We start from the raw sequence: 18953 nt of genomic DNA, 5'->3' as shown, positions 1-18953 counted from the left end.
GTACCCTGCCCAATATCTGCAATATATGGGATTTCATCTCCTAGCAGGTAAAATTTACACACTCAGTATGTGGAGCAAAGTAGGGGACTATTCGAGTTTATTACACTTGAAGGAAACATTGTAAAACATACTGTTAAAGATTTTTATTTATTTATTTTTTGTATTTTTCTGAAGTGAGAAGTAGGGAGGTAGAGAGACAGCTGCATGAGCCCAACCGGATCCACCTGGCATGCCCACTAGGGGGCAGTGCTCCACCCACCTAGGCTGTTGCGCCATTGCAGCCGGAGCCATTCTAGCGCCTGAGGTGGAGGCCATGGAGCTATCCTCAGCGCCCAGGACAACCTTGCTCCAATGGAGCCGTGGCTGTGGGACGGGAAGAGAGAGACAGAGAGAAAGGAGAGGGGGAAGGGTAGAGAAGCAGATGGGCGCTTCTCCTGTGTGCCCTGGCTGGGAATTGAACCTGGGACTTCTACACGCCTGGCCGACGCTCTACCGCTGAGCCAACCAGCCAGGGCCAAAGTTTATTTTTTAATATACTGTAAAATAAGTAATGAGCAAAAGAAGCTTCTCTTATTCGTAAGAAGTAAAAACACTGGGGTTTGGGGAGTTTTGTTCCTGAAACAGTGTTTTGAACTATGATGGGAAATCACCAATCTCAAAAAGAAAAAGGACTTCACAGAGCAATGGCTGGTGCAGTCAGTAAGCAGAAGAGGCAAGGAAGGCCTGACCTCTGGCATCTCGTGACAGCAAGTGCTTGGTCAACAGGAGACTAGACCTGGGAATGGTTGAATCCGAAACAGCAAGTTTTACCCAAATCCCCGCCCTCTGTGGCGATAGCCCCTCAGTGAGACCAAAATCCTAACAAATTCTTGAAACCCCTGCCACTGCCACTGCACAGAAGAACATGCTCAGAGAAGGGACAAGTCTAATCCAAGGTCACACAGTAGCAAAGCTAGTATTTTTGTTAGAACTACACTTGGCTACATGTAGCACCAACAAAAAAGCATATACCTGTCCAAAGGCAGATTTAACGGCAGGCACACTGGGCATGCGCCCTGGGCCCCAGCTTCTAAAGGGCCCCGCAAAACCCCAACTTCACACTTTTTTCTAATGACACCAAGTTTGGTTTCATGTGTGCAATTTTAACATTGATAGTACATAATATTTTTTATTTATTTAAAAATATGGTTAACATGTATTTTTATTTTTCCTCTCTCTCTTTTTTTAAGGGGCCCAATATTTTCTTCTGTGCCCCGGGCCTCAACCGACCTTAATCCGCCTCTGTACCTGTCTGTCTTTTCTGTCACAGGAAGAAAAGCCTTTCCTGGAAATTCACCAGGCAGAGCATGTCAAGCAGCTCCTGAGGAAGCCACCCCTGCAGTAAGCCGCAGTTCCTTCATTCACCACCAGGCTTTCCCTGGCAGTGTGAGACCCCAAGATGACTGGAAGTGCTCTTTATTAGTCAGGACCCTTGTTTGCTAATTACAGAAACTCAGCTCATAGAAAGAAAATTGATGGCCTTATATAATTTAGAAGTCTAGTGGTAGGCAGTTTCAAACATCGATGGGCCCCAGGGCTTTATTGCATCAGCACTAGATCTGGTTCCCTCATCCCCTCTTGGCTCTGCTTTTGTCTGGGTTAGCCTTCTGGTTAGATGGGCTTCTTCCCCATGGTGGCCCCCAGAATCTCTAAGCTAGTACCCTCCTGGTTTAAGCTCACAGGAAAGAGACATTTTTCTATCTTACAATTCAAACCAAAGTTTAATGAATGTGTTCCATTGAATCAAGTTGGACCAAATGCCATTCCAGAACCAGCTACTGTGACTAGGGGACTGAAATAAAAGGATTAAGCCTGGGTCACATGCTTACCACTGGAACAGAAAGTGGTTCAGCCTCACTTGACCACTGGGACTGATGGTGGGAAAGAAGGAAAGGAGTAGATTCTCAGAGGAAAAACTCATGCCATTACCAATAAAAGAAAACATAGCTCTGAGCCAGGCAAAAGTTAATGATCTTCAGTGATCATAATGGTCACCCGACCCCTGCCATTGCCACTGCACAAGAGAACATGCTCAGAGAAGAGACAAGTCTAATCCAAGGTCACACAGTAGCAAAGCTAGTATTTTTGTTAGAACTACACTTGGCTACATGTAGCAACAACAAAAAGCAACCCCCCACACACACACAAAATAATAATGGCACAAATAAGGAAGATTTTTTTCTTTTTAAAAAAATTTTATTGGCCCTGGCCGGTTGGCTCAGCGGTAGAGCGTCGGCCTGGCATGCGGGGGACCCGGCTTCGATTCCCAGCCAGGGCACATGGGAGATGCGCCCATTTGCTTCTCCACTCCCACCCCCTCCTTCCTCTCTGTCTCTCTCTTCCCCTCCCGCAGCCAAGGCTCCATTGGAGCAAGGATGGCCCGGGCGCTGGGGATGGCTCCTTGGCCTCTGCCCCAGGTGCTAGAGTGGCTCTGGTCACGGCAGAGCGACGCCTCGGAGGGGCAGAGCATTGCCCCCTGGTGGGCAGAGCGTTGCCCCCTGGTGGGCGTGCCGGGTGGATCCCGGTCGGGTGCATGCGGGAGTCTGTCTGACTGTCTCTCCCCGTTTCCAGCTTCAGAAAAATACAAAAAAAAAAAATTTTATTTATTCATTTTAGAGAGCAGAGAAATAGAGAGAGAGAGAGAGAGAGAGAGAGAGAGAGAGAGGAGAGGAACAGGAAGCATCAACTCCATATATGTCCAGGAAAGCCCAGGGTTTCAAACCAACAACCTCAGTGTTCCAGGTTGACGCTTTATCCACTGCGCCATCCCAGGTCAGGCCACAAGAAAGAGAGAGATTTACTTCTCATGTTTTAGAATTCTGGAAGCTGCAGTCCATACTGATCTTGGACTGCTCACCATGGCAGTTTACCGATCATCTGTCTTTCTGCTTTAGTATTTTAGTGGTTTCCATCATGAAGGCTGTCCATGGTCCCAGAGAGATTCCAGGGCTCCCACCTGGACCAACCACTATGTCAGCATTTCAGGTGGCATGCCAGAGAAGGAAGGGCAGTGCGACCCCTTCCAACTGTGTCAGTTCTATCTAAGCACTCTCCCCAAAGTCACACACCACCCCTCTGGTCACGTCTAATTGCCCTGTGCTTAGTCTTGGTCACTCTTAGCTGTAAGAGAGGTCAGAAACTATAGCCTTTCAGTTGGGTGAGTTGTTATACCAAATAAAACCGAGTCTCGCCCTGGCCGGTTGGCTCAGCGGTAGAGCGTCGGCCTGGCGTGCGGGGGACCCGGGTTCGATTCCCGGCCAGGGCACATAGGAGAAGCGCCCATTTGCTTCTCCACCCCCGCCCCCTCCTTCCTCTCTGTCTCTCTCTTCCCCTCCCGCAGCCAAGGCTCCATTGGAGCAAAGATGGCCCCGGGCGCTGGGGATGGGTCCTTGGCCTCTGCCCCAGGTGCTAGAGTGGCTCTGGTCGCGGCAGAGCGACGCCCCAGAGGGGCAGAGCATCGCCCCCTGGTGGGCAGAGCGTCGCCCCTGGTGGGCGTGCCGGGTGGATCCCGGTCGGGCGCATGCGGGAGTCTGTCTGACTGTCTCTCCCCGTTTCCAGCTTCAGAAAAAAAAAAAAAAAAAACCGAGTCTCTGTTCTTAAGAATAAAGGGAACATGAAAACTGTGGAATCGACCAGTGTTCCTTCTCTTCACTAAAATCTAAGATGAAGAGGAGGAGATGAGGTTATTTTCAGAAAATCTGGCATTTGTTTACCAACTACAACCTGTCTTTTCTTGGTGTTTACTTATTAACAGAGAGAAAAAAAAGTCTTGGTTCCAAACCAGGATATATGAGTGGGACCCCTGCTTTCAGTTCCCAAGCAGAATGATTGGAACCACTGTGTTGGCTTTCATCTGCCTGTACCTTGTAAGTAGATTGAGCAAATTCTCTTCTATTTTATAAATGGGGTCAGATAGGATAGGGATTGTTCTTAAAAAGCTGGCTCATAATTTAATCTCTGTAAGTCAGATAAGTACAATTCTTTGACCCAATGATATTTTTACCCATGTGGTGAATTTTACTACTGTACTACATATAATCAAATCAATTATGAAGACTTCTGGTTGCTGAATCCACATGTGAAGAGTTTATGAAATGTCATTCCATCCTAACAACAAATCAAAATCCAAACAAACTGAAAATATCGACAACTCTTCTTAGATCCATAAGAGAAGTGACATTATGGGGCAAATCATTGCCCCTAAGTTGGAGAGACAGCCAGGTGAATATAAAGAATCGCAACAGAATGGAGCAAAAAGCCTGTGGGAATCAGCACTAAGGTAGGAAAATATGAACCATAATTTATACCATCAATCAATTGGAATTTTGGACATTCATTGACTACTTAATTAACAACAGTGGAATACACATTTTTCTCAAGACAACATGGAAAATTCATCAAGAAAGACCAAAGCCTGGGACATAAAACACACCTTAACAAATTTAAAAGAATAGAAATTATTCAATGTCTGCTTTCACACAGTGGAATTAAACTAGAAATAAATAACAGAAAGATAACTGCAAAATCCCAAAATAATGGAAGTTAAATGACACTCTTGTAAGTAACTATGGACCAAAGAAAAAATCCTCAAGAGAAATTAAAAATAAACTAAACAAAAATGAGATGAACTAAGTGAAAATGATAACACACATCAAAATTTGTGGGAGGCAGCAGAAGCAGTGCTAAGAGGGAAACTGGTAGTATTGAATGTATATACACTAGAAATGAAGAAAAATTTACATCAATTTCTAAGCTCCTATGTTAGGAAAGTAAAAAAGAGGAGCAAATTAAATACAAAGTAAGCAGAAGGATAGATAAAATAAAAATTATAGCAGAAACCTATGAAATGGAAAACAGGAACTTAATGAAGAACATGAATGAAAAAGAAGCTGGGTCTTTGAAACAATAAAGTCAACAAACCTCTAGCCAGATTAAGAAAAAAGGAGAGAGGACATAAATTGCTAATGTCAGAAAGAGGGAGCATCATTACAGATTTCATGGATGTTAAAAGAATAATAAAGGAATAGTATAAACAACTCTATGCCCCAAATTTGATAACCTTGATGAAATGGACTAAGTCCTTGGTGAGTAAGTTGACAACCTCAATTGGCCTAAAGCTATTAAAGAAGTTGAATCAATGAGTAATGATCTTTAAAACAGAAAGCACCAGGCCCAGATGGGTTCACTGGTGAGCTCTACGAAACATTTATTTCAGCAGAGCTAAGGAAAATAGCTTTATTGAGGTCTTTTTATGTTACACTAGTTACTTAGCCAAATAAAAGTCATGTCATTTAAATTAAAATAGTCCATCTTGACAAATAATTTCAGTGAATTGAAAATAAAAGTAGATAAACTTATTATATTTCAAAAAAAGATAAAAAATTAAAACGTCTTCTTTCATTTTGCTCTTATTTAACTAAGTTTTATTTCTCAACAAAAAATCTTTAATGTTGTCATAATGCAGACTTCAGTATTCAATATATTTTTATTAAGCACAGAGTCAAAATATCTCCTGTGGTCAATGATTTCCAAGGTAAACTGTTTGGGTCAAAAGCAGGATCAAAATAAAGGGATAGAAATGGCAAGGCCAAGTAGTCTCATTTTTAGTGTGCAAGGGTGATACCTATGTAAATTAATTCTATGATTACATATGAAGTGACTATTAGTTAGGTTATGCTGAAGTACCTCATCAACCCCTATATTTTAGTGACTTAACACTATATCTAGTTTTGCCTACATATCAATGTTGAGTAGATTTGGAAGGCAATAGTCCTCTTCATTATGGAATAACCCAGATTCTTCCATCCTTGAGAACCCTCACCAACCACATCCAGTCAGCAGAAGGGGAAAGTGCATGGAGAATACATGCAGGAGCTTTTCAATGACAAGAATATTGCCATGTGACCATATCTAACTCAAGGGAGGCTGGGAAATGTAGTCCAGTTTTCTTCCCAAAGAAGAGGATAGATTTTAATGGACAAGAAGAGTTCTCTGCAACAATGAATGATTCACTTTGAGTTACTGTGCTTCTTAAGTCTTTACTGGTTATCTACTGTATGCCAAGCACTATGCTAAGACCTGGAAGAGAAGAGAGCTGATTTAGCAGAGTCTTGCCTGGGAGAAGCCCATGGTTTAAGAGAAGGAGATATCATATGGTATAAAGTACCTGCCACCTAAGGTGAGAAAAAAAAAGTAAGGTGAACTTGCTCTGGAAGTTTAAGGAACTATTCTAGATTCAGAAGCTGCCTGAAGATGATAGATAGCATTTGATCTCAACATTCAGAGGTAAACAAGATTCAGTTGGTGGAGTAAAATGGCAGCAGGGACTCTATAAGTAATGGCATGACAAAGGGGACATGGCGGCATGGCAATGATAGCATGACAACAGGATGGTAGGGATGAACAAGCATGACGTGTGTATAGGAAACAGTACCTTTTTCACTTTGGTTGTCACTAAGATGCAATGAGAGATATGACTGGAATTTTCCCCAAAGTCATTCCTTATTCAACATTAGGCATTCGTCTCACTCTGATTTAATTAATGTTTGAAGAGTTTCTTGAGCCCTGTGGGGCCCGTCTTGTATGCTGTGGGGTGAAGAACAGAGTTTGAGATATCTCCCGTCCACAAAAAAGCCACAATCCCCTTCATCTCAGGGTAGCCAGTGTTCAGAATCTATTTCAGATGAGTGTTGAATTCAGAGTTTTGACTTCAAAATCAAAGAGGGACCCATATATTATTCACAGACTGGGCAAAAGCTGGACTTGAGTGAGACCTTGAAACATTTGCTCTGTGTTCCCAGTTCATTGTCATGGAGTTCTGCGTGTTCATGTATGTGAGAGATCAGCTGGATATGTTTGAAGGCGAGTTAGAGAGCTATATCGCCTCCATGAACCAGACGGGGCCTCTGACCCCAGTCATCCTGCAGGTGAAAGAGCTGATGCAAGTCTCCAAAGGTAAAACCATCCTTGCATATAGTTTCTGTTTAGCTGGAGGTGGGTCACCAGCCCTAAAAAGTGGCAGTTAGAAGTTCAACAAAGTTTCACAAGGAAGGAAATTCCCTACCATGTATATACACCATAATTTTCTCTTCTCATTACTCATGGAATTGAAAACAACAACACCAAGGAAGAAGATAGTGCCAGGAAATAAAGTATGTATTTCAAGGGTGTGTATAGCTAGCATGAAACAGAAAAATATAAGCAAAACTGTACTTATACAGGAAATGTGTTAAAGGAGTATAATATCTTTTGCCCAGCCCTTTCTGATGTGAGTTTCTGCATTTTGAAAACTCTGTTTCTGGCTGGCCTCTCCTGTCACCTATTGTATTTCAGGAGTCTGGGTGGTCACCATTCTGCCTGCCTCCCTCACGTGCGTGAGCTATCTCTTCCACATTTTGGCTTGTTACAGGTAAGAGGGCTCAGGGAGTTATTTGTGTGTCTTCAGCCAGGAAAACCGCTGACAATTTTCTAAGAATCCCCAAACAGTGCCAGCAGCGCTCAAACTGGCCTAGGAGTGCATGCAAGGTCCAGGGACAACTATATCTATTGTTGGTAAAACAAACAACAGCAACAACAAACTTTTGACTTGAGCTTCTACTTCTATAACCTAGACATTGTGCTAGAATCTTTTGACTTTCACCACAACCTTGGGGGTACTTTCATTTTCATGTTTATAGCCCAGAAAGCTGAAACTCCACAAAATATCTTACCCAAGCAATTAGCTGCTGATCATATCTTCCGACTCCAGACCTTGACATTTCTTGTACATTCTGGCATCTCTGTTGGATGTCAGATCTGTCCTGCTCTCCGGGACTCATCTCACTGGGTTATCAGCCGATGAGTGTGGCTCAAGCGGACATCAGAGGGGATTGGGTCAAGGGGACCAGGTGCTTCAGTCTCAAGAACAGCAGTCCGTGCAGGGGAAGGGGTGGCCTTCAATACTAGAGGGCATTTACATGCAGAGAGCAGTTAAACTTTAGTGTCTACTCCCACCTCTCCCTGTCTCTGCCTTTGTCTCTGCCTCTCTCTGTCTTTCTTTCTCAGTCTCTCTAATTCATACTCACTGACTCACAGGAAGGCCAACACCAGTCCCCCCCACCCCCAGAACATCCTGCCTTTGCATCCTCACCATCTGGCTGCCCACAGGTGGGTCTCTTGCCAATGGCAGCCAAGAGAGAGACTCTCGTGGCACGAGGAGGCCGCAGATCTCCATCCCCGCCCCATCTTGCTCCCCCTCTTCACTCTCTCCTCCCTGGACCCTGGGGTGGACTGGGACTGGATACTATGTTGTCCCTGGCTCTGTCCAATGAAGGAGATGTCTGCTCCTCTCTTGAGTAGACTGCAAGTGGCTGGGAGATGTTCACTGAGGCATTTGAGCCACAGTGCAGAGCAGGCTGCGTGGACGTGGGCGGAGGGCAGCTGAGGGTACAGGGAAGAGCAGTCCCTGTGCCGGGGACACCTTATTCCTGTCCAGGCTGGCACCTCCCTCCCCCACCTGTTTCCCGGGGTGACAATCCTCACCCTGCACCCTTTACAGAACCACGGCCACAGGAAGTAATGGATGAGAAAGCGACCGACACACTAGGAAGCACTAGCACGGCGCTAGTGTTTTAATTTTTCTTAGAATTATTCCAACTTACATACAAGCTCTTTAAAAAAAAAAAAAGTTACAGTCACACTTAGTGTAAAGTAAGTCTTCCATTCAGACCCCACTTTGTTGCCCCTGTGCTAGACACTGTTATTCATTTTCTGAGCATCCTTCCAGAAATTTCCTACGGTAATATACCTGTGTATAGAAACACAGTGAAAGCCACAGACCCAATTTTTAGTTTCTAATAGAAACTATTTTAAAAAAGGGAGGTGAAAACTATTTAATGATATATTTTATTTAACCTAACATAACCCAGATACTATCACTTCTACCTGTAAATTATTAATGAGATGTTTACACTCTTTATTTCATACCAAGTCTTCCCAATTTAGTGGTCATGAAATTACAACACAGCCTGGAAAATGCCGGGGACAGAGTGTTAAGGAAAAAGCGGGACCCAGGTGTGAATTTGGACTGTGAACTGAGTCAAGTTCAAGCTAGTCTTCATGCAGAGGTGCAGGCTGAGACTAGCCCGTGGGAAGGGCACACAGTGATCTCTGGGGGAGCTGGGTTGTGAGGGGTCACGGCCCCTTTGTCATTTCCCTTTATGTTGTTAATCAGGTGAGGGTATCATTAAAAATGGTTTTGTTTTTATCTGTTTTAAAGTATTATTACATAAATAATTTATATTCACTGTAGAAAAAAATTTTAAAAATAGAGCAAAATGAAGAAAAGAAAAGCCACATACACAGCCTCAAACATCACATTTAGTCACCAGTGAGACTAGGTAGAGATCGCCAGCCACCTGAATAAAGCGCCTCTAAAAACAAACAAAGACTAGGTGACTATATATTATTTTAATAAAATACATTACATAAGATTTTGAAGGCTGATTGGAACCACGCCCTGAGCTGTGGGGAACGCCAGGGGCTCCGCTGCCCGCCCTCTCGCTCCACGAGCCTCTCCATTCACAGCTGCCGAGCTCTGAGTGAGTGAGGTCCTGTGAGTATGAGCATTACCGACTCCCCATGAGAATGAGCATTACCTCCTCTCTAGGAAGCACATGAAGAGGCTGTGGGCAGGAAACAAGCACTTTCTCCCTCTGAAGTTCCATAACCCTTCCTCGTCACAGTGTGTGGTAAGCCTACAGAGACCTCTCTGCTCTGAGATGAAGTGATTTTCCCAAACTTGCTCTCCTGTACCCAGACGGGCAGTCCAGAGTCCTCATTCTCGGACGCTGTCCTGCTGGGTGATTCGGGATGGTCCCTCTCCTCGTGCGGCCCTTGGTTGGCTTCCTCATCTATAAAATGAGGGCAGTCACCTGCCTCAGTGGGTTGGTGGGTGAATCTCCAATGAGACAGGGATGCTGGACACATGTCAGAGGTAATCAAGGTTTTGTCTCCTCTAAGACTCTTTTTTCTTTTTAAATCTCAGGTGGCAATTGCAAGGTACTCTGGCTGGCAAATAGCCTACATTTTGTGGGGTAAGTGCCATCACTTGACCCATTTAATTCAACACACATTACCTGGGCACCTGCAGAGTCATGGTGTGGATGGGGGGAGAGAGATGAGGCAGAAGCAGCCCCAGCTGCCTCTGAGTGACCTTCAGGAAGAAGAAAGAAGCCATGCTTATACAGACCATCATTACCACCTGTGTTGAGCACGCAGGGTGTATATACCCGGGGCGGTGGTGACCCAGAGGAGGAAGTGACTGTCCACACCCAGGGCACGGCTTGAATACATTCTAGTGGAGTTGACATTTGAACCTCACCTGGCAGGGTGAGCAGGTCAGAAGGAAGAGAAGTGAGGGCATGCCAAGCAGAAGAAACAGCATAAATAAAAGTGCCCAGATCTTTGGTGGAAGAGGAGAGGTTGGGGCTACAGAAAGGGACATGTGTGACAGGACAAGAGGGACTGGAGTGACCACCGGCTCCCTTGGCCCACAGGGTACTTCATTATCCACGTGATGCAGAGCCTCTGTGGCATGGTGATCATGTACAGCCTGGTGCTGCCCATCGTCCACGGCCAGGGCTTGGAGATGCTCCGAGGTCTGGGCATTGGGATGTAAGTGCTCGGAGGGCTTGCTGTCATTGCCCGGGGCTTGCGAGGTGAACCCTCGCAGCTACTGTTTAAAATGCCCCTTTCCTGCTAAGCTCTCACCGATGCCTGGACCTACACTGTTTGCTCTGAGCCGAAGCATGGGCCAAAACAGCAACTCATCACAATGGGAACCTTGCCATTTACAAAACAGTTCCACGCTCATTGTTCAGCAGGGTCCTCACAATTCTGTGTGTGGCAGATACACGTATGTCCATTGGATAGCTGGGAAGGTTGAGGTTTGGGGAGGTGAAGTGAGAGAACAGGACAGAGGAAGGAGAGAGGGAATCTGAGCTCAGGTTTTAGATCAGCTGTATGACTTGGGTAGATTGCTTCTCCGAGCCTCAGTTTACCCACATGGAAGACTAAAGTGAATGCTGACATTGGGAATTCACTATGCCCTTTTCTCTTACGAACCCTTTGAGGTTAGGACTTGTATTCCCTCTTTTTCAGACAAGGAAGCAGGCACAGAGATGTGAAGCCACTTGTTCCAGGGCAGGCAAGAGGCAGGCCTGGGAGCTGGGTAGACTGAAACCAAAGCCTCATTTAACCACTACCGCACACTGCTGCTCAGGGGAGGCAAACACAAGCTGTTCTCTCTGGAGACCTCCCTGCTCTGAGCTGCTGACTTCCCTATTCACCTGGAGACACCGTCAGTCTGCCCTGTCCACTCTCGCATGGCCTTCACAAGCTCTTCTAAAAACCCCACTCCTTTCTTTGCTTCAAATGCTGTTAAACCAGTCATTTCAGTTGCTGCCCCTGGATCCTGGAGTTCTGGTCTAGAGTTAGACGACCTGACCATGTGGCTTTGAGAAAGTTATCTCCCCTTTGGGAGCCTTGGTTTTCCCCTCTGCACAATAGGCATGAGAATGCTCTGTGAGCATAAGGCACGGAGCTCACTGCTACCATTAGTCTGGAAAAGTTATCTCCCCTTTGGGAGCCTTGGTTTTCCCCTCTGCACAATAGGCATGAGAATGCTCTGTGAGCATAAGGCACGGAGCTCATTGCTACCATTAGTCTGGAAAAGTTATCTCCCCTTTGGGAGCCTTGGTTTTCCCCTCTGCACAATAGGTATGAGAATGCTCTGTGAGCATAAGGCACGGAGCTCATTGCTACCATTAGTCTGGAAAAGTTATCTCCCCTTTGGGAGCCTTGGTTTTCCCCTCTGCACAATAGGCATGAGAATGCTCTGTGAGCATAAGGCACGGAGCTCATTGCTACCATTAGTCTGGAAAAGTTATCTCCCCTTTGGGAGCCTTGGTTTTCCCCTCTGCACAATAGGCATGAGAATGCTCTGTGAGCATAAGGCACGGAGCTCATTGCTACCATTAGTCTGGAGGGTCATCAGTATCTCACTCCCCTTTATCACTGGGCATTTGAGAAGGGCTGGAGGAGAGTGGACAAGGCCACCTCAGGATGGTCTCCCCCTGTGTTTCAGCCTCCCCATATCCATCGTCCTGGGTCTCATGATCCTGCAGGTATGGATCGCCGCCAGCTTCTTCCTCCAGCCAAAGATAGGCGCAGCTGACAAGCAGAAGCCCTTGGCGCTCAACAACAGGTGAGGCCAAAGAAGGGAATGATGGTTGTAGGACTTTGGTCTCAGCAGTCTCTCATTCCTTCCTCTTCACCATTGGCAGGTTCCAGGGTGGACTCGACACTCTCTTAGAGGGTGAGGGGCAGTGGTTGAGTAGTGGGCTCGGGAACTAAATTCCCTGGGTCCAAATCCTGGCTCCATCCCTTACGAGCTTTGTGATCATGTGTGACTTTACTGAACATCTATAAATGTCAGTCTCTGCATTTTACAAGTAATTGTGCATACCTGACAGCGGCACTGAGGATGAAGGAACTTAGGACAATAGTGCCTGGCCCGTGGCAGTCCCTTCTGATTCACTAGTCAAAGCCATTCCCTGGTGGAGGGAACAACTTGGGCACTGAGCATTAAGAGCTAGCCCCACAGGACCTGCCTGTGAGAAGCTTATGGTCCTCTGGAGCCGACAGACACAGAGAGGGACAGTAGACTCCAGAGGGTATGAAAGGGTTACAGGAGGAACATGAGTAATGGAGGAGAGGCAAGTGGTAACTGCTGTAGGTGCAATGTTTGAGCTCAGGCCTGTAGGGTGGCGGGACTCTTACAGGTAGAGCTGAGGAGAGGGCACGGCTGGCATCTCCCACTGCCAGTGGAGGCAGGAAGCCATGAAAGGGCAGGGCTTGTTAGGAGAACAGTAAGAATCAAATATGAAACGAGACTAAGAGACATGGACAAGAGTGTGGTAGTTACGGGGGGTGGGGGTGGGGCGCAGGAGGGAAGGAGGAGAGGGGGAGGGGGAGGGGCACAAAGAAAACTAGATAAAAGGTGATGGAGGACAATCTGACTTTGGGTGACGGGTATGCAACATAAGTGAATGACAAGATAATCTGGACATGTTTTCTTTGAATATATGTACCCTGATTTATTGATGTCATCCCATTAACATTAATAAAAATTTATAAAAAAAAATAAATATATAAAAAAAAGAATCAAATATGGTGGCCATGCAGTGGCCTTAGAGGGTGAGGGCAAGGAGGGGGCACAAAGTGCCAATGCCAAAAAGGCTCCTTTCAGAGACAGCCCAGAAATTCAATATGCGAAGTTTGGGCTTTATCCCATAGGCAGCAGGAAACCATATGATCGAGTGGTCATTTGGGAAATTTCATCTGAAGGACTTGGAGCAGTTCCAGCTGGGGGCAGGTCACTGTCACAACAGACAGTGGGAGAGCCTCAATCTCTGCTATAACTGTAGTCTTGTGGCTGTGGCCCCAGGATATCTTATTGTTCAGGAAACCTCAAAACCCCAAGGTTCTCATCAAACCTTACAGTCACTACTAACACCCATTCCGCACTGCGCTCAGAGCCCTCTGTGTTATATCTGAGCCAGTCCTCACGCCAGCTCGTATTTAGAGCACAAGGTCACACAGCTTGGAGCTAGGAAATGTGGAAGTGGACCAATGGTCTGGGGGCCCCTGAGCCCACCTGCCTGGCCACCGTCTCATACTGAAAGGCTGCCGCCCCTCTGGCTGCTTCCATTGGCAGGAAAGCGTTCCACAACTTCAACTACTTTCTGTTCTTCTACAACGTGCTGCTGGGCCTGGGCGCCTGCCTCTCCAGGCTGCTCATCAGCTGCGTCCTGGGCACATGGCTGATTGCCCGCATCGACAGGACCATCATGCAGCATGGCTACGAAGGAGCAGACATGGGTAAGTGGCCAGTTTCCAGTTCCACATAGAATGGATGGGGTAGAATATGCTCTTTGGGGACCCTTCCAGCTCTTTAGCCCTAGTTGTCTGGATTCTCAGCAAACACACGGGCGTTTTCAGGAGCACAGGGATGCTGCAGTTGTGTCAGAGAGGGCACACGTGGGGAGGTGCTGCGTGGCCTGACTTGCCTTCTGGATTCCAGGATTCAGCGCATGGATTGGCATGCTCTATGTGGACCATTATCATACCAACCCCATGCTCGTCAGCTTTTGTCACATCCTGATCACAGGCCACAGGGAGAGGAAGCTGCAGCAGGCCATCAAATACAAGTACCTAAATCAGTCAGCAGGTGAGTCTCCTGTTTGAATGTTCCTTGTAGTGGGACACCAGGAAACAAGTACCCTGAGCGTTTTCTGGGATTCCTGAGATGTCCCAAGTTCCCCCTTCCCTGCCACCCTCCTTCCACGCTTTATGCCCTGGGAAATCTACCCAGATCAGGAGAGTGAGCCCCCAGCCAGTCCGGCTGTGGGAGCCCGAGGCCTTGTGTCCTTGTTTTTCTTTTCTTTTTTTTTGTATTTTTCTGAAGCTGGAAACGGGGAGAGACAGTCAGACAGACTCCCGCATGTGCCCGACCGGGATCCACCCGGCACGCCCACAGGGGGCGTCGCTCTGCCCACCAGAGGGCAATGCTCTGCCCCTCCGGGGCGTCACTCTGTTGCAACCAGAGCCACTCTAGCGCCTGGGGCAGAGGCCAAGGAGCCATCCCCAGAGCCCGGGCCATCTTTGCTCCAATGGAGCCTCGGCTGCGGGAGGGGAAGAGAGAGACAGAGAGAAAGGAGAGGGGGAGGGGTGGAGAAGCAGATGGGCGCTTCTCCTGTGTGCCCTGGCCGGGAATCAAACCCGGGACTTCTGCACACTAGGCTCGCTCTACCACTGAGCCAACTGGCCAGGGCGTGTCCTTGTTTTTCTTACTGGCCCCTGCTTTGTTCCCCAAAATGAGCTCCAGTTCTGCTGTCTGAGTCCTCCATCCCCCTTCCTTTGGGACCCCACACAGATTCCGGCCTTCAGGCACTCAGCTGGGCGAATCAGAGCTCTCCTGGCCACAAGCCCCACCCCCTCAAGGCTCTATGGGGGGTAGTCAACCTTTTTATACCTACCGCCCACTTTTGTATCTCTTTTAGTAGTAAAATTTTCTAACCGCCCACTGGTTCCATAGTAATGGTGATTTATAAAGTAGGGAAGTAACTTTACTTGATAAAATTTATAAAGCAGAGTTACAGCAAGTTAAAGCATATAATAATAATTACTTACCAAGTACGTTATGTCGGATTTTTGCTACATTTGGCAGAATAAATCTTTATAAAACAACTTACTATAGTTACATTTATCTTTTTATTTATACTTTGGATGCTCCGCTACCGCCCATCATGAAAGCTGGGACGCCCACTAGTGGGCGGTAGGGACCAGGTTGACTACCACTGCTTCTATGCCGTCTAAATTCCAACCCTCCCACCCTATTCATCTGCTCTGCCTTCTGATGGGAAGCCCCCAGTTAGTCATGTCTCGTCAGCATCAATCTGGACTGTGTCCGTCACTGTCGCTAATACTGCAGATGCCCAGTTCTGAGGGACAGACACATCCCTCCACCCAATCTCATGGCTCTAGGAGACCTGGTCCAGCTCCTTCCCCCACTTTTACCCACACCTCACACCTCCCGCGTAGTTTTTCTTACAGCTTCTGCAAAGGATAGAGACGGCTGCTCCCTAACCCCCTGCCCCATCCCATCTACCTGCCCTGATTCTATCCTAGGTCCCCGCGTCTCAGCGAGGTCCAGGACAAGATGGCTCCTGTTGCAGACCCTGATCAACAACCCCAGACTGGCCATGCTCCGAAAATCAAAACCAGGTCATGGCTCCCGGGAGTTTCCTCAGATTCTGCTGACAGGCTCGGAGAGCTGACACTGACTCCCAACACCCTCCAAGGCCATTCCAGGATGACTGCTCCTGAGAGAAGGCCTAGGTGGCCAGCAGCTGCCCCTGAGCACGATGGGATACACAGTGCACAGCCACTGTCCACGTAGATGGCGCATGGCACTGGCCCCTCAGCACAGCCTCTGGGCTGAACAGTGAAGTCTCAGATCTAATTCGCTATCCTGGTAGAAAGATCAAGAACTAAAGAGAATTTTGCCGAACAGCCTTGCCCAAGCATGATTTTACTCCATGGTTCGAAGGCAGCCTTAGGGAGTTCTGTGTTGAGAGCACTTAGTTTGACCACAGGGCGGAACTTTGTGTCACTGAAGAAGGTGGGCAAGTTTCTGTATCGGAAGAGTTTAACTGTCTGACACAGTTTTTCTCTGGAAGAAAGCATGGCCTTAGTTCCACAGGGTCCTCATCACCTCCTCCTTTCCAGGCCTTATGGTAGTGAGAGCAAAGAAGATCCAGGATCCAGCCTCCAATGGATCCTCCAATGGGAGCAGGCACACGCTGAGCTCTCCCTGCCATGGGCACTGGGCCTTGGTCACAAAGAAGATGTTCAAGTTCTCTCTGGCACAGGTATCCTCTGGAAAAGCCACCTGCCTAAGGAGGCAGAGACAGGCATGCAGACATTCTAGGTGGGCGACAATAAGAAGAAAGGCATGGGAGTAGGAAAGGTCCACGCATGTTTGAGGAGGGCGAGGCCTCCGGTATCTGCAGTGCAGATCGTTGGGGGCTGGTTAGACCATCCGAGGAGGCCTGGGTGCCAGTCTGGGAAGCCTGGGCATTCCTCTCTGTGCAGAGGGCTCAATACTTACCCAGACCTTTCATACCCAAGCACACGGTCTCTGATGGCCTGGGATCTGTACAGAGTCTGACCACTCAGAGTACAAGTGCCTGGAGGCCCCACCGACAGGGTGAGGGAAGTCCCCGTCCCCCTCACAGAGCCGCTGCATTTCAGAAGTCATTGCTGAGCACCTACTGTGCACATGGCCCTGCTGCAGGGCGTTTGCCAGACTTCCTTCTTAGTCTCCACAACTAAGCGTTGTCCTTCCGCTCTTAGAAACTGAGAACACTGGCACTCGGGGTGCTGGGATCTGCACACCGCCACTTTTTAATTGTTCAACATGGGCTAAACTACTCTGCCTCTCCGTGCTTCCTTTCCCTAGCACAGAGAAGGGGTACCACCTACAACACCCCAAATATTGTGAGGATAAAATAAATTAATACATACAAACAACCCTAAGCTAGTGCCTGATATATCCTAAATGTTCAATAAATGTCAGTTATTGCTATTTGTAATGTTACACTTTGTGGCGATCTGATTAATGTCTGCCCCCTCACTGTGCTCAGCTCCATGAGGAAAAGGGCCTGTAGTGGTCTCCCCTGAACGAGTTAGTTGCCTTACAAACTACTGCTGGTTCTCCTCAGGACCTAAACCCACCCGCCCTATTTGCTTCTAGACCTATTAGTAAACTCGGCCCCAGAAGTCACTTTGGCTGGCAAAGGAGAGTTGGAGTCGGGGGGCTTTCCATGGCCAAGTATATAGACCCTTATCCTGGCAAAGCAGAACTCATTTGTGATCCGTCAGGCCCCAGCAGGGAAGAGTGGCCATGATGTCCCCGACTGAGAGACCAGGGGGCCTCTAGGGAATTTCTAAGAAGTTCAGGGATGCTGGACATCTTAGTTCACAGGTAGCATAAATGTTTATGGAACAAGGCCCCACTGTGGCCTTTAAAGGGGCATCACAGATCTTTCCCCTGCGTATGAAACAAGTAGGAAAAGGACAAAGATCACCGACAAGGACCCCAGAAGGATTCAAATCTAGGTAAAAGGGGATCGTGGAGTCCCTAGAGGGGAGAAAGTCCCGCCTGCCCTTAGTCCATTTGGCTATTACCTTCCTCTGGCCTGGCCTGTCCGCATGCAGTGTTTAATCTCTTTACATTTCCCCCTAATTAGTGCTGATGCAATGCCAGAGAGTGCACTAAAACACGGCAAATTTCTAATATTTGGCCAAATGAAACCTCAACAAGAGAAGCAGAACACGCTCCCTCTTCCTTCAAAGCTGGGGAAAGGAAGCCACTGTCCTGGGGCGAGAAAGAGTCCAGGCAAGTGCTGTTTTTAAAGACTCCCACATTTCAGTGATCGTTGCTCTGCCTGTAAAGTACTTTGAACCGTTCAATCCCAGGAGTTCTGAGGGGCTGTGTCTGCCTGGCCCAGGTTCACACGGTAATGAAATGAACACATCCTCATTTCACGGCCAGGGAAGGGGCCGGCCCATCTCCCTTCTCCCTTTCCCACGTACAACAAGCTGATGGCCCTGCAAGATTTTTTAGTTCAAGGAGGAAAGTGAGAGTCTGCCTCTCACTTAAATTAGCATAGGAAGTGAAAAGAGCCAAACCTCAACTCTGGCTGTAAAAGAAAATGGATTTTAATAAAATAATATTCAAATCTAGCATTTACTATTGTTGACAAATAAATATTGCCCTTTCCCCAGAAAGCAGTCAGGGAGGTGGGATGGGGTCTCTTTGTCTTCTGGTCTTCATAAAAGTCCCAGACAAAGGCTCTCAGTGTTCTCCTTGAGCTCAGAGCAGGAGGAGCGGGTCCGGCGCAGCCCGAGTGCCTCCGCTTTGCCCCCCTGCTGAAGAAGAGGTCGCACTTGAGCTGGTCTTGGGGTGTGAAATAGCCCTAGCCTTAGGAGTGTGGGGTGGGCTGTGTGTCGGGGGCCTGGTGGCTGGACAGAAGAGGGGTCACCCTCAAGGCCTCCCCCAGGGCTCTGGCCCACCCTCGCCACCCGCCCCACTGCACTCTGGCCCAGGCACTGTGCTGACTGCTTGGTCAGGCAGTACCCTCTTTGTCCCTGCCTTGGGAGTAATCTTTTAGCATCACCCATTTCACAGAGGAGAAAACTGAGTCCCAGAAAGCGGAAGTGAATCCTTCAGGCATAGAATTGGTCAATAGTGGAGCTGGGACCTGACTCTTCAAGCCTATGCTTGACCCGAACCTTTACAGAACCCCGAG

At 47.6% G+C, this 18953-nt stretch overlaps 1 protein-coding gene across 1 annotated transcript in view; it reads left to right on the top strand.

Annotated features, from left to right (window-relative positions):
* The window catches only part of LOC136324194 (stimulated by retinoic acid gene 6 protein-like), a 39566-nt gene extending 22327 nt beyond the window's left edge, over positions 1-17239 (top strand). Inside the window, 11 exon segments of the mRNA XM_066256696.1 lie at positions 1310-1380; positions 3794-3905; positions 6840-6993; positions 7372-7447; positions 9686-9767; positions 10064-10112; positions 10575-10692; positions 12164-12283; positions 13796-13959; positions 14162-14308; positions 15769-17239. Of these exon segments, the coding sequence (XP_066112793.1) occupies positions 1310-1380; positions 3794-3905; positions 6840-6993; positions 7372-7447; positions 9686-9767; positions 10064-10112; positions 10575-10692; positions 12164-12283; positions 13796-13959; positions 14162-14308; positions 15769-15917 (1242 nt within the window). The 3' untranslated portion in view covers positions 15918-17239.
* Positions 17240-18953: the final 1714 nt, after the last annotated feature.

Source organism: Saccopteryx bilineata, chromosome 2 (assembly GCF_036850765.1).
Source record: "Saccopteryx bilineata isolate mSacBil1 chromosome 2, mSacBil1_pri_phased_curated, whole genome shotgun sequence".
NCBI classification, from domain to species: domain Eukaryota; kingdom Metazoa; phylum Chordata; class Mammalia; order Chiroptera; family Emballonuridae; genus Saccopteryx; species Saccopteryx bilineata.
The sequence above is the reverse complement of the archived record's forward strand: the minus strand, read 5'-3'. Positions and strand labels throughout refer to the sequence as shown.